Below are 16,364 nucleotides of genomic sequence, written 5' to 3' on the forward strand. Positions count from 1 at the left end.
AGCGAGAAATGACAGGGGGGGGAAATTATATAAATAAGTAATAGGGAGGGGCAATACTCGCCTCCGTGTCTTTTATAAAATCATGACTTTTCGTCATGAAATAGCGAAATCATGTAATTTTATATCAAGACACGGAGGCTCATATTGCTAGTTTAAAGCTGAGCAATGACCGACGAGAAAACGTGTGGCTGAGGTCGGAAGTAGAATTCCCTGAAGGTGGATTCTCTGGACCAGTCCGCCATCCTCATAAGGTCTTCCAGGCGTGCCCCCGAAGAGGCCATGGACATGGCTGACGCCCCATGTGTGGAGTGGGCGCTAAAGATGGATGTATCCGCCCCCGCTTGCGACATAATCCACTTCACCCAACGAGCCAGAGTCGTGCTGGATACAGGGGTGAATGGTCGACGGGTCGCGAGGAAAAGTTGAGGCGTTGGGTCCGACCTATGGGCCTTCGTTCGAAGTTCGTATTCCTTCAAACAGGTCGGAAAACTCGGGTACGAGACTGAGCGTATGGCCGTCTTCGTCCTTCTGGAGATATTGAATGTCACCCCATCCGGGGTGAAGGATCTCGCATCATGGTCCAGGGCACGTACCTCCAAGACTCGTTTACATGAAATGAGGCAGAACAGGCATACCAATTTGGCAGAGAGTTGTTGCAAGGTGAGGTCCGAGTAGTATCGCCGTCACAGGGGCCGCCACGGGATCCAGGTCCCTAGCCAGGCACCAACCAGCCCAAGCTCTCCAAGCGGTCCCATATGAGCTTCTAGTGCTGGGAGCCCATGCGTCAGCCAAGAGGCGTCGAGTTGTGTCCGAAACTCCTGGGACTTCCCAGGGTCCCCCGAAATTCTCCATGCCAGTAACCGTAATGATCCGTACAGTAGGAGGGGGTGTTGTTGCGCCATCGGGTTCAGCAGAAGGTCCCGGTTGGGCGGCAGAAGAGCGGGAACGTCTATTGTCAGTTCCAGGAGTTGAGGGAACCACGACTGGGTACCCCAGAATGGGGTTAGCAGGACCATATCCGCCATCTGGTGCAGTACCTGGAGTAGCACTCGGGGGAGCATGGCAAATAGCGGGAAAGCGTAAAGGCGTGAGTCGGGCCTTTCCTGTAGAAACGCGTCCACTGCCTCCGTGGCCGGGTCCGGGCGCCAGCTGTAGAACCTGGGTAGTTGCGCGTTGAGTCTGGAAGCGAAGAGGTCTATAGAGAAAGGCCCCCAAAGGGACGAGATAGTAGAGAACACCTGTGTATCCAATTTCCAATCGCTGGTGTCTGCGAGATAGCGTGAGCTCCAATCCGCATGGGTATTGTGAAGGCCAGGAAGGTATTCCGCCTGGACCGTCAGTTTCCTGGCTAGACAATAGGTCCAGAAATCTTTCGCTAAGCGGGCCAACATCGCTGAGCGTGTGCCTCCCAGGTGGTTGACATACCAGACCGCTGAGATGTTGTCCATACGCAGTCTGATGCATGCACTGGCCGTGCCGTTCGCAAAGCTCTTGATCGCGAAGGAACCAGCCAATAGTTCTAGGGAATTGATGTGGAGTCGGGACTCTGCATCTGTCCCTCGACCCCCAGTGGTCACCCCGTTGCAGTGTGCGCCCCAGCCGTGGAGACTCGCAACTGAGTCCACCGTGAACTCTGGCTGAGAGTCGAAGATGGCCTTGCCATTCCAGGCGGATAGGTTGTGGATCCACCAGGTCATCTCGTCTCGGGATTCCGAGTCCAGGGGGACCAAATCTGCATACGAGGCCCCTTTGCGAAGGTGTGCTATCTTCAGGCGTTGAAGAGCTCGGTAGTGGAGCGGAGCCGGGAACACCGCCTGGATGGACGAGGTCAGTAGTCCAATGAGTCGTGCCAGGTGCCGCAACGACAGCTGGTGTCTCGTGAGGGCACGTCGTAGTTCCTTGCGGATTAAGTGTATTTTGGTTGGAGGGAGACTGAGAGACTCCGCTTCCGAGTCGACCGTGAACCCCAGGAACTCCATGTGTCGGGTCGGGGATAGGCAGGACTTCTCCCCGTTGAGCAAGAAACCCAGGCGACGTAGGAGATCCATTGTCCATTGAAGGTGTTCTAAGAGGACTCCCCGATCTTGTGCTATGAGGAGGATATCGTCCAGATAGACTATCGGCCTTACCCCGCGACTGCGCAGCCAAGCCATGGCCGGTCGCATCAATTTGGTGAAGCACCACGGAGCAGACGAGAGTCCGAACGGGAGGCATGTGAATCGCCATGTTCCGCCTTTCCAGAGGAACCTCAGTAGGTCCCTGGATGACTCTGTCACCGGGACCGTTAGGTAGGCATCTTTGAGGTCTAACTTTGCCATCCAGTCTCCACGTAGGAGTAAGTCCCGAAGGAGGTGGATTCCCTCTATTTTGAAGTGTCGGTAGCGCACTATGGAGTTTAGGGCCCGAAGGTTTATAACTGGGCGCATCTGGCCGCCTTTCTTTTCCACCAGGAAAATGTTGCTGATAACCCCAGCATGGTTCAGTGGTGCCCGTTCTATCGCTCCTTTCATGTGGAGTGACAATAGTTCCATGTCTATTAAGGCGCGGTTTGCCTTTGACATTACCATGGGGTGAGGGGGAGGAATGTGACCCGGGGAGTCTACCAATGTTATGTGGAACCCCTTTACCGTGTTCACAACCCAGGCATCTGAGGTGATCTCTAACCAGGCATGTAAAAAATGACAGAGTCTGCCCCCTACACAGATATTGGAAAAAGCATGAATTAGGTGTGGTCTTACCGTAAGGGCGTCTGGAACCGGGGTTCCCTCTGAAGCTTCTGGAGCGCCATGGTCTTCCACGAGATGGGAAGAAGGGAGACTGGTGTTTTGTGTCCTGATAAGGTGGCCTCTGGTTATAAGAGCCTCGTCCCGATCCTCGGGAGTTAAAATTAGATCGGACAGACGGCTCCTGAATCTGCCGGCCCTGGAAGAGACCCGTCCCTGAAACACTCTCATCATGGAGTACTGGGCCTTGTCTAAGGCTGTGAAAGCACCTACAAAGCGCCCCAGATCCTTGATAAAGGAGTCTCCGAACAGCTGGCCCTGAGCGTCTTTGCTCGCCTCAGTGAGGGCGAGGTTGGCCAGTTTGGGCTCGATTTTAAAGAGGATGGCTTTACGCCATTCTATAGACAGGGAAGTGTTCACACTACCGGCTATGCAGATTGCCCTCTGCACCCAACCACGGAGTTCTTCCGGGTCAACCTGTCTATTCTCAGTTCTGGCCATCTCGGCCAGGTCAAATAATTTTGCTAAGGGACCAAAAATTTCCAGGTGTTTGTCCTGGCATGACTTTAATGCAGATTCCAGACCCTTACGGGGATTCCAACCCATCTTTGCAAGAAACTGCGTCATTTAGGGTCTACAATAGGTGTCTCGCAGACTTTATTAGGGATAAGGGGTCAAGGGCATTCTGCCCTGAGCTTGTTGCGCGCCGTCTTGCTAAGAGGGCGCCTAACCCAGTTCTCAAGATATTTTGCTACATGGTCGGCTGGGAGCCATTCTGCCGACCTCGGGTGATGGAGAGCATCCGGGTCAAACATAGGTTCTCCAGCCGGGTCCATGAGAGTCGAACCCGCGGTAGCGGGAGAGTCACTGCGAGAGTCACTAATTACCAATCCTGGTAGGGTAGGGGCAAATGGGTCAGTGTCCTGCCCGTCCGACTCGTTCTTAGAGTCATCCCCGGACTCATCAATAGCCTCCTCACAAGACCCGAATTCTGAGTCGGAGTCGCTCTCTGTAAGTGCTCTGGCACATTTCCAGTGCCGCGCCCGTTCTGCCTGGCGCAGAAAGGCTCTTTTGCGTGACACAGGCACGCTATCTTGGGTGGCTATTTTCACACCAGTCTTGGTGGTTCTGGAGGCGGGAGGGATCAGGTGTTTAGATTTGGCCTTAGCCTTTCTAGAGTCGCGCCCTGGGAGGTTTACAGAGGGATGCGCTAAGCGTGTAGGTATGGCAGATGCTTCTGCGGGTACAGGTTGTGCCAATAAAGCCTGAGAAATAGTCTGAGACAGGGTTGCGGACATTGAGCCCATGGCGGCCATAATGGCGTCTGTGACTGAACATTGCAGTGCTAAGGCCTGGGCATCATCCGGCACCGACATAGGGTCGCCCGCAGAAGAAGGGGGGCCAGAGCTGGCAGAGATAGGGTCAGCCAGCCCTTGGGGTATATCCCTGTCCTCAGGGGAAAGAGGGGAGACAGGCCCTTTAGGTTTAGGCATAATAATATTAACTGAGGCTAAGGTCAGGTCCAAATAAAATATATATATATATATCTATATGCAGGGAATATGCAGTATAATATGCAGTATAATATATAGGGAGACAACCAAAATATATACTGAGTAGTGAATAGAAAATAGAGCTGCTAAATATGTGGAGGATGCAACTAGCAGGAGTTAATCACCCCAGGCTAGGCAGTGTAAACAGAGGAAAAAGGAGGGAGCTCACCAGGGTCCAGACCGGCAGATAAGGCGAACGGAGGGAAAAAGAGCCCCAAAGTGACTGATAGAAAATGGCCGCCGGGGGGAACACATAATACAGGTGAATCCAGCATTCGAATGAAAAATTTGAATGCAGCAATAGGAGAATAGGCAGGCAGACTCAGGGCCGGACTGGCCCACCGGGATACCGGGAAATTTCCCGGTGGGCCGCGGCACCTGGGGGCTGCGCATATATGTGCCACCGGGTGGCCGGTCCGGTGGCACACTCATAGGGGGCCGGCCGCGTTTCAGGCTGGAGCCGCCGGGCCGGGTGGCAGCCTCGCCGGTCCGGCGGCACTTCTGTCATTGATGATGCTGAGGGGGGAGGAGCATGTCTACCATGCTCCCTCGCGGTACCCACAATCCCCAGCACAGCATCATACTGATACAGCATAATGTGCTGGGGATTGTGGGTACCGCGAGGGAGCATGGTAGACATGCTCCTCCCCCCTCAGCATCATCAATGACAGAAGTGCCGCCGGACCGGCGAGGCTGCCACCCGGCCCGGCGGCTCCAGCCTGAAACGCGGCCGGCCCCCTCTGACTTCCCTAGGTAAATGGGGATGGGGAATAGAGAGATGGTGGAGGGAGAGGCACTGGGAAAGTGGGGAGGAAGGGAGGAGGGAGAGACACTGGGAAAGTGGGGAGGAGGGAGAGACACTGGGAAAGTGGGGAGGAGGGAGAGACACTGGGAAAGTGGGGAGGAGGGAGAGACACTGGGAAAGTGGGGAGGAGGGAGAGACACTGGGAAAGTGGGGAGGAGGGAGAGACACTGGGAAAGTGGGGAGGAAGGGAGGAGGAAGAGACACTGGGAAAGTGGGGAGGAAGAGAGGAGGGAGAGACACTGGGAAAGTGGGGAGGGAGAGACACTGGGAAAGTGGGGAGGAGGGAGAGACACTGGGAAAGTGGGGAGGAAGAGAGGAGGGAGAGACACTGGGAAAGTGGGGAGGAAGGGAGGAGGGAGAGACACTGGGAAAGTGGGGAGGAAGGGAGGAGGGAGAGACACTGGGAAAGTGGGGAGGAAGAGAGGAGGGAGAGGCACTGGGAAAGTGGGGAGGAAGGGAGGAGGAAGAGACACTGGGAAAGTGGGGAGGAAGAGAGGAGGGAGAGACGCTGGGAAAGTGGGGAGGAAGGGAGGAGGGAGATACACTGGGAAAGTGGGGAGGAAGAGAGGAGGGAGAGACACTGGGAAAGTGGGGAGGAAGAGAGGAGGGAGAGACACTGGGAAAGTGGAGAGGAAGGGAGGAGGGAGAGACACTGGGAAAGTGGGGAGAAAGGGAGGAGGGAGAGACACTGGGAAAGTGGGGAGGAAGAGAGGTGTGGAGGAGGGAGAGACAAAGAGGGAGAAATGAAGGAGACACACAAGGGAGGGGGAGAAAGAGGCAGAAGGGGGAGAGAGAGACTTGGAAGGAGAGGGGAGACATTGACACAGTGGAGCAGTGAGGGGGAGAAAGAAACATACAGAGTGACTGGGGGGGAGACAAAAAGGCACACAGAGGGGCTGGAGATAAAAAGAGACACACATAGCACATAGGTGCTGTATATATCACTGGTGGATGGGGGGGGGGCAACGAGGCAATTCCCCCCCACGAGACTTTCCCCTGCCGGCCGATCTCCCTCCCCGTTCCGCAGGCACCGTGCGGGCAGCCGGCAGGGGAGGGAGGAAGAGAGGACCCGGGGAGCTCTAGCAGCCCCCTGGGTCCTTCTCGCATGAGCACAGATCGTTTCCGCAGCTTCCACGGCAACGCTCCAGCTCTCACGAGGGTGAACTCTAGCCCTGGAGCTACGGGCTAGAGTTCACTCTCAGCACTGCGACCACCAGGGATTCACATCTGCTTAAAATAAATCTGCACTTTTGTTTATTTTGAAGCCTATGAGTGCGCTTTTTACATTAGAGTAATTTTTATTTAAAGTTATCTGTTCTAACACTGTATCTGCACACTATGCTGGCGCAACGCATTATGGGGCTGGTAAATATTTTTTTTCCAGGGCTGCTTTTAATTCCCAGTCCGGCCCTGGGCAGACTGGTTCACATCAAACAGGTGAATCCAGCATTCGAATGAAAAATTCGAATGCAGCAATAGGAGAATAGGCAGGCAGACCGGTTCACATCAAACAGGTGAATGCAGCGTTCACATGAAAAATTTGATTTGCAGCAATAGGAGAGAAGGCAGGCAGACCGGCAGAGTAATGGAGGGAAAGTTTAGAGCGACACCAAGGGAATCAGAGTAGGTAGAGCAGGATAAAGCCGGACAGGGAAGGTCTGGGACCCTGGGCTCAGCAAGGTATACAACAGAAGGTCAAATAAATACAAAATACAATCATACATTAACCAGTGAATGTGTACAAAATGTCAGCGGAGAAAAAATAATTTGAGAGGTACTTATCTGTCTGGTAGCAGCAAAGAAAGAGGAATTGGAGGAGGAGGTGCTGCCTATTATACTGGGACTGGATATGGGAGTGTCCTATCCAGGGCCGGACTGGCCCACCGGGATACCGGGAAATTTCCCGGTGGGCCGTCGGCACCTGGGGCCGGGCAGGCAGCTGGCTGACCTGCGGCCGCTGGCTGGAGGAGCTCTTTTGGCGGCCGCAGGGGGAGCAGGCTGTTCTGTCTCTGCTCCCCCGCCCCAGCGCGCCGCTTAATGAGACCGCGGCCGGAATATGACGTCATATTCCGGCCGCGGTCTCATTAAGCTGCGCGCGAGGGCGGGGGAGCAGAGACAGAACAGCCTGCTCCCCCTGCGGCCGCCAAAAGAGCTCCCCCAGCCAGCGGCCGCCAGAACGGCTCCCTCTGCGGCCGCCAAAAGAGCTCCCCCAGCCAGCGGCCGCCAGAACAGCTCCCCCAGCCAGCGGCCGCCAGAACGGCTCCCTCTGCGGCCGCCAAAAGAGCTCCCCCAGCCAGCGGCCGCCAGAACGGCTCCCTCTGCGGCCGCCAGAAGAGCCAGCTGAGCTCCCCCATGCAGCCACCATCAAACTGAGCTCCCCATGCAGCCGCCAGCACAAAGGTAAAAATTATGTGTGTCAGTGTGAGTGTATGTGTGTGTGTCATGGTGTGTGTGTGTGTCTGCCTGTGTCATTGTGTGTGTGTGTCTCTGTCTGTCATGGTGTGTGTGTCTGTCTGTGTCATGGTATGTGTGTGTCTGTCTGTGTCATTGTGTGTGTCTGTCTGTGTCATTGTGTGTGTCTGTCTCTGTCTGTCATGGTGTGTCTGTCGTGTGTGTGTGTCTCTCTGTGTCATGGGGTGTGTGTGTGTGTCTCTGTGTCATGGTGTGTGTGTCTGTCTGTGTCATGCAATGTGTGTCTGTGTCATTGTGTGTGTGTCTGTCATGTAATGTGTGTGTGTGTGTGTGTGTGTTTTAAGGTGTGTGTCTGTCATGGTATGTGTGTGTCTCTGTCATGTTGTGTGTGTCTGTGTCATAGTGTGTCTGTCTGTCATGGTGTGTGTGTGTGTTTCTGTCTGTCACGGTGTGTGTGTGTTTGTCATGGAATGTGTGTGTGTCTGTCTGTGTCATGTAATGTGTGTGTGTCTGTCTGTGCCGTGTATGTGTGTGTGTGTCTGTGTCACGGTCTCTCTGTGTCGTGGTGTGTGTGTGTGTGTCTGCATGTGTCATGTAATGTGTGTCTGTCATAGTGTGTGTGTGTTTGTGTCATGGTCTGTCTGTGTTATGGTGTGTGTGTGTGTCTTTTTTAAGGTGTGTGTCTGTCATGGTATGTGTGTATCTCTGTCATGGTGTGTGTGTCTGTGTCATGGTGTGTGTGTTTCTGTCTGTGTCACGGTGTGTGTGTGTCTGTGTCACGGTCTGTCTGTGTCATGGTGTGTGTGTATATGTGTGTTTTTACTCACCTTTTTTTCCCTCCACGTCGTGCTGGTCTCCCCTCAACTGGCCCTGCCCTGGAAAAAAATCTATGCCAGCCCCATAAGTCATTGCGCCATATATTGTTGCATGTAATATGTAAGGCTATGTCTTGCCACCTTAGATGATTGTATATATATATATATATATATATATATATATATATATATATAGCTTATTCCAATATAAAATATTGGTCCTTCTTGTGTCAGTGCGGATTGGCTGAGATCATCAAGCTTGATGATCTCAGCCAATCCGCACTGACACAGGAAGGACCAATATTTTATATTGGAATAAGCAAAATATATATATATATATATATATAATCAATCATCTAAGGTGGCAAGACCTAGCCTTACATATTACATGCAACAATATATGGCGCAATGACTTATGGGGCTGGCATAGCTTTTTTTTCCAGGGCTGCTTTGGAATCCCCAGTCCGGCCCTGGTCCTATCTCTATGGTTACTGTTTTTTCTTACTGTTAATATACTTTGCTGCTATTGGTGGACAGTAAAGAAAGGGTTAAGCAATATGAGCCTCCGTGTCTTGACATAAAATTAAAACTTAGCTATAGGATGTGCTATTTTTGTTTTCTAAAATGTTTAACATTTTTTATTATTTGATTTATATGGCCTACATGAATGCAGCCAGCACAAGATAGGGAGACAAAGTTGCTCTAAACGTAGAAGTGCAGCAGAGGTCAGACAGTAGGATTATTTATTTATTATTTTTTTTACTTACAACCACTATACAATTAGCTGTAGTAAGAGCTTGAATTGTGTTGGTTTTGGTGAGGGAACAAGATATTTTGGCTTCCAGAGAAGTGACAGTTCCACCTATATGTGTACAATGACCCACTGAATATTAGCTCAATGAATACATACAAAATCCACCAATAATACACTTTAAAATATACTCACATAGTTGGGATATATTCCCTGGGGAAAGCATTGCTTTCATAACTTATCACGAGGCATGTCTTTCCAACATTTCTGTAAGGGACAATGGCAGTAGTATTATTTTAATTAAGGCTCATATAAAATAAAGTCAAATTCTTTTGATAATGACATGACATGCGTATTTTTGTGCATATGTCCTAAACCATCACCTTTGAACCCCCAAAAAGACACGGAAAACAATTTAAAGTGGATAAAATGTCACGGCTTTAATAAATATATGAATAATTAAATATATAAATAAGAAAATGGGTCATTGCCAAACATTCACATAGACACATAATTCACCCGACTTTAACAGTACTATACCCACTGGCAATGACTTATAACATAAGCTAACAATAATCCATATAACCAGATATGAATAACATAACACAAAACACGACCACAACAGGCCTTATACTCCAAGTGATTTAACATTGTAAGGGCTCCAACCTACCAATTAACAAATTCAACCATGTAAATATTGTTACCAAACATCCAAACATCACAGCTACCAAACCTACCTACCCCCCAATATCTTATCCAGCCCCTGCCACAGCTCAGAGATGACTCGTCATGCTATCTGAGCGCCAAACCCCTGCATAAACAATGCCCACTTCATTGTCTTCCTGAAAACCCATATTAAGAAAATTGTTACCTACATCGGAGAGGTGCATCCCATCATGCCGAAAATAACCAGGAAGCCTGGCTTCCAATTCCACATGCCTCACAACTGTACCCCCAGTGCGTCTAATGAAAATTGACAACCTCTTATTAACTTGCCCCCTGCTCCTAGCCACTGCCACAGGATCCCTAGCATGATGCCAATGGAACCGGGGCACCATCTCCGACCAAATTAAAATTACCCCTGGCACTTTGCCCTCAACTTATCTATATCCCGCTTCATACAGTGCACTAGTTCCCTTTAGGGTACCCGACCCAAATCATTACCCCCTGCATGTAGCAACAGAAAATCCGGTGACCTAAACCTAAACGCCTAAAAATCTCTGCACAGACGTCCCTCCATCCAAAACCCCTATAGCCAAACTACAATAATTGGACCAAGCACCGTGGAAAGCACAGCTGATGTCTAACTGCGGCTCTCTTGTGCGCCCAATGAATTAGTATGTGGCCCACCAACCAGGCGACCCAACCTACGAAAGAAAGGAAACATGTTACCAACACGGAACAACCACATTGTATATTTTGTATTTTTTATTAATTGTAATTATTTACTTCAAATGGTCTAATCTCACGTATGACCGGAACCTGACAGACTCCCAATGTCCAATCCGTCTTACCAATTCATCCCCTATGCCCAACTGTGCTGCTTCCGTTGGAGCCCCAATCCTAAAGGAATGCGTGCCAAACTATAATGGATCCAACCCCAAACAGCCTAGGCCTAAGCGAAAGACTCGGAAAAACTGGTATTTCGATAAAGATGACCCATCATCATGTATCAGAAAAGAACCCTGAATCCTAGGCTGAGCTTGCAAATAGGCGGAAGCACAGGCAACACTGCGGTCGTTTTCAACCACCGCAGATTGATGACAATGCGATCATGCTTCAACTCAACATCCTCCAATTTAATGCCCCCCCCCCACCAGCATGACTACCATTCACCAACTCACTTACCCGAAACGCCCCAAAGAACACCAAAACAAATGCAAGCGTAAATAACAGCACTTCATGATGGGAGAAAGAGAGACCAGGAAGCACCTCTAGCAAATTTTGCAGAATCTCCTGTTCTCCGATCTCTCCGAAAACCCTTTAACCCCTTAAGGACACATGATATGTGTGACATGTCATGATTCCCTTTTATTCCAGAAGTTTGGTCCTTAAGGGGTTATACTAAAAAATTCTGTGTGATATCTTCCCACCCATTCAGCTTGAACAGAAATGCTAAGGCTGACATATGCCTTTCAACCACAGAAGGAGAAGCCCTATTAGAAACCAATCTGCACAAATAGCACAACAGCGTATCTGACCGTACCTCCGCGGAGTGTTGTCCACCAGCACATACACACACTTAATCCCAAGCCCTCCAAACCTTAACATACCTTAACATACGCCGTCCAAGTACTTGGAGCCAATGATTCCTTGATCAGATGTCCAAGCAGGTGGTCTCTAGCTGCCATATGTTGACAGGACAGACCAGACCCTTCCACCAAACTCCTGGCGCCACCGCGCGAAACCTCCCCCACTGTAAACGAGACAGCGCATCAGCAATGATATTCAAGAACCCAGGCACATGACGTGCCTGAAAAACAATGTTAAATTGCATGCAAAACATTGCAACAAGCGAATTACAGGGATAAAAGAGGCAGATAACTGATTGACCGCTGACACCACTGCCCTGTTGTCCGTGAAGAAGATAACTTTCTTATCCCTCAACATGGGTCTCCATAAAGCCAACGCAACTACCAAGGGAAAAAGTCTCAAGAATGCCAGAATACGAATGATGGGATTCGATTTCCAATCCTGAGGCCACGCTTCCGCAAGTCATTGACCCACAAAATATGCCCTAAAACCCACACCCAAAGCATCCGTAAAGAGTTATAGCTCCTGAGAATGGACCGCTAAATCCTGAAAAAAGACCCGGCCATTAAATTCCCGAAGAAACATATCCCAAACTATTAAATCCTCCTTCATTGACACAGTAACTCTAATAAAATGATGAGGAGAACTAATCCCTCCCGTCGCCTTTGCCAAAATCCTATTAAAAATTCTCCCCACCGGTACGATTCGGAAAGCAGAATTCAGACATCCGAGTAAGGATTGCAGCGCTCTCAGCGTCACTTTACGCGCTGCCGAACTTTACCAAATAGCCTGGTGCAACGCCACCAACTTATCCTCCGGCAAACAAAATATTCCTGCTACCGAATCAATTTCAAGACCCAAACAACTGAGACACGAGGTCGGTCCCACCATTTTGTCAGCCACCAAAGGGACTCCAAATACATGGGCAACCCAAACCAGTATCCGCAACCCTACGCGACAGGTATCCGAACCGGCAGGACCGATACACAGGAAATCATCCAGATAATGAACCATGAACTTGCTACCCGTTTCTACTTTGACCACCCATTCCAGGAAAGTACTAAACTTTTCAAAATCAGCGCATGAGATGGAGCATCCCATGGGCAAACAAAGGTTAACAAAGTACCGTAATTACCCTCAAAGTAACAGCCAAGAAGATGGTGACACTCGGGATGAATTGGTAACAGGCGAAAAGCCGATTCCACATCAGCTTTAGCCATTAACGCCCCACGTCCTGCGTGCCTAACCAACTCGACAGCATTGTGGAATGATGTATAAAACACAGAGCATAAGTCCATGTCAATGTCGTCATTAACTTACGACCCTTTCGGGTATGTAAGATGATGTATAAGATGGTACTTCCCTGGCTCCTTCTTTGGCACAACTCCTAAAGGAGAAACACGAAGTTCAGGCATAGGGGGGTCATCGAAGTGTCCCGCCATCCTTCCCAATTGGACCTCCTTAATTTAACCCTTCCCACCTTTGGAAATTCCGCAACCGATTTTAGATTATGGAACTCCAGACTCCAGACTCAGATCCTGAAACAGAATGACGAAACCGTGCGTAAAGCCATCCTGCAGTAGCGCCGCATCTGCCTGGTTAACATAGCAGTTTAGCCACGGCAGCATCGCGCCGACCCTCACCGGTGTTGATCCCAGTGGAAGTAGATGGGGCCGTGGTACTGCCCCCACCCCCGGCTGCCGCCTTTCCTCGTTTGAAACAACGGGTGAGGCCGTGTGCCCTTCCGTAGCCGGAACACTCATGCTTAAATCTACAAGTTGAACCCCACTAACATTGTCCCTCGTTGAATGACCAACATAAACCTTTCTTGTGCAAGGTCGACGAGGCGGACTGAAAGGGTGATACCGATTTTTGCGCCATCATGAGATTGATCCATAAAGGCAGGTCCATTTGGTCCCACCGCATGCCTGGGTTAGCAGAGAGATGCTGATGAAACTGCTCATCGTAGCGCCACCAAGCTAAACCTCCATACGTCCTATATGCCTCCCATATGCCATCCAAATAACAAAAAAGTTCAGAGCACCTCTCCGGATATTTTTCACCTAGCACACTGGCTAAAATGCAGAATGCCCACAACCTATTACCAAAAGACTTTGGTATCTTGCAATACTTCCACCTTTTCACTTCCTCCTCCTTCTTTGCGTCCTTTTTATCCTCCTCCTTTAAATTGATGTATTCCTCCAATGGGAAAGGTGCATAGATTTCCAGGAACTCGCCTTTCCCGATTTTTTTCCTTTAATTCCAGGTTTTAAATGACAACCGGGCGGCCAGGCAAAAGATACGTGTACATTTTGCTGCGCAGCATTACGGGACGCTACCTGCCAGTTCGACGCGTTCATCACAGACGTCTGTACACACCAATGTCGATGCCCCAGCCATGACTTCTGAATCTCCCACTACTAACTGTGACAACCGCGGAGCCCCTGCACCTGAACCCCTGGAGCTTGGCTCCCAGACTTGCCCAAAACTACCTGACTGATCCTGCCCTGTACTCCAAGTCTGCAGAAAAGTCTTAAGACCCTCTAATAGGGTCACCAGCCGAACCCCTTGCCGGGAACGTCTGTGGAGCTGCAGCCATATCTCCACTGTACAAGGACCCAGGAGTTGACACCAACATTCTGGGACCCGTGTCCTGGACCCGTGCCCGGTCCGTGGAAGGATGCACCAACGATCTGTAAGGAGATGAAGACATGGGTAAGGCGTCTATCCGGCTCCTGACCTGCCCACCTTCCCACTGAGTACCCCTACTCAAGATATCCAAGTTTCATCTGACATCTTGGCCCTTGCAGCCATCACAGATCGCTAACTCGCCGGCTAGCCTCCTGTCAGGGGAGCTCCCGCTATCGGACCTGGAATCACTCCCCTTTCGAACAACAAATTAGCTGACTGGGACGGCCGTGCTCCCCCTAACCCCTCCCTTGAGGAACACCTGTCACTGCTGCACCGTCTGCTTGCAGACCTGTACTGCGAACTCCAGCCACTCCTAGCTCTGCTCTTACCCCCCCCCCCCCCGGATATCATGTTAGGGGATCTGGCGTTATGGTCCTGGGAGCGGCGCGATCCATCCTCCCTTGTACATTCAGCCCTAAGGGGCCCCTCTGTAGTGCGCCTTTGAGGGGACTCACTGCAGCTGTCCCTGACCCCTATTTCCTGCCTACCTGGACTCCTCCACGGTGTAGGGGCCTTTTGCGCCGACCTGCCATCTGTGCTGTTGTCCTGCTGTCCGCTGTAAGGCGTGGCGATTCCCGTGCCGTCGTCCCGCCGTCTGCCTCAGGACGCGGCGTATCCACCGTGCCCTCAGCCGCACCTGTCACAGGACCCTCTAGACAAGGCGTGGACACGCTCAGGCTTCGACCCCTCACACTCCTTGCCGCTGCCAGCACCGCTCCTAGCCCCAGGACCTGCTGAAGGGCTCCTCCTCCACTGTCTCCTGGGAACTGCATTGGGGTTCAATCGCTGGCGCGGCCTTGTCCATCTTGTGGGCCTGTGAAACGGCGCAGAAGAAGGCCCGGGCCCGGGATCCATAGAAGTAAGGCAGTCCTGAATCCAGGAAAGTCCCCTCTCACGAACAGCACACCGGATTCCATCCATCAGAGCCTCCATGCCAGGATCCATCTGAAAAATAAAGCAGATACACCACACAAACCTGCAGCACACAACAACAGGTAAGTATGGCTAATTAAAATGGTCTCTAATCTAAAATATCCGTTATTAATAACTGATTTTAAATGAAGCCCCGCCCCCACAACCATCTTACATATAAACCCCACCTCTACATATGCCCGCCTCATAGGTCTGTCAAGGCCTACTCCCCTTAGCTATGCTGTTCCATGGGCTACAATCTTCATTTTAACTAAAGGGACACTCCAAGCATCATAACCACAACAGCTTGTTGTAGTGTTTTTGGTGCCAGGAGTGCTATGCTGTCGTCATCCCCCTTGCCATTGTAAGTAGTCAAAACGGTTTTAAATGGTTTGACATCTTACCTGGGGTACATTGGGTAATCTCCCCATCTCCAAGACAAATGCCAGAGAGCCAGATGCTCCTAAGCAGGAAGTTCAGCTAATCAATCTCCGCCAAAGAGCTAAGCTTTGCACTGCAAGGCTTACCTCGGGAGAGCTAATTGAAGTTCCTTCTGTGGAACCTCTAGCTATCTGGTGTTTTGAGGTGGAAAGAAGTGCCTAGTGAACTTCAGGTAAGTTTCTTTAATAGAACAGACATGTTCCTTTAATAGAACATTGGGCATTGGTTTCCATTATAAGACTCCGTACATTAATTTCACTCTTTTTTTACATTTTTTCATATACCCTAAGCCAGTGATGGCTAACCTTGACAACAATAATTTGTTTCTGGACTACATTTCCCATGATGCTGGGATAGATTTTAGACTCTGAAAGCTAGTTGAGCATCATGGGAAATGTAGTCCAGAAACAATTTATGGTGTCAAGGTTAGCCATCACTGCCCTAAGCAATGGACACTATTTTGAACACAACTTTGTCTAACTAAAGTGTTGGTTGTGATTCAAAAGTCCAATGTCCAACTTGAGATATACAGGTTATCCACAACATTAATTTCACCTATTTGACCGTTTGGAGTTGTATTATGCAAGAATCTTTCTGGCACATAAGCATGGCCAAAATTCATTTGTTTGAATCCCTTCTGTTAGAATTTATTTTTTTATATGACTTATGTACAAATATCCACATAGATTTTCCTTGTAACTTCTGTGGATAAATCATTTGAAAAGCTTTTTTTCTAACTGGATGGAATAATTTCTGATTCTAAATAAAAAAAAAAATTAAATTGAGGTTCTTTATTACAAAATTAGGCTGCAAATGAAGAAGGCGGGCACCCGGTCGCAGGGGTCTGAAGGGCGGCTGGGCTCCCTGGAGTGACGGGCCCGTTCGCAGCTGCGACCCCTGCGGCCGTGGTATGTACGCCAGTGACTTTCACTACACTATAAAAAAATACACCTAACTGAACCTGGATACAGATCTATTGTATTTACAACTGCTATAGTTAAAAAAAGA

General features: G+C 50.1%; 1 protein-coding gene across 2 annotated transcripts in view; it reads right to left on the reverse strand.

The window, feature by feature from the left end:
* The window catches only part of LOC134568163 (ras-related C3 botulinum toxin substrate 2-like), a 39,212-nt gene that overhangs the window by 12,341 nt on the left and 10,507 nt on the right, over nt 1–16,364 (reverse strand). For both annotated transcript variants that reach the window (XM_063426516.1, XM_063426515.1), the window contains exon 2: nt 9,255–9,326. In XM_063426516.1, coding sequence (XP_063282586.1) covers nt 9,255–9,326 — 72 coding nt within the window. The remainder of the gene's footprint in view (nt 1–9,254; nt 9,327–16,364) is intronic.

Source organism: Pelobates fuscus, chromosome 7 (genome assembly GCF_036172605.1).
Source record: "Pelobates fuscus isolate aPelFus1 chromosome 7, aPelFus1.pri, whole genome shotgun sequence".
NCBI classification, from domain to species: domain Eukaryota; kingdom Metazoa; phylum Chordata; class Amphibia; order Anura; family Pelobatidae; genus Pelobates; species Pelobates fuscus.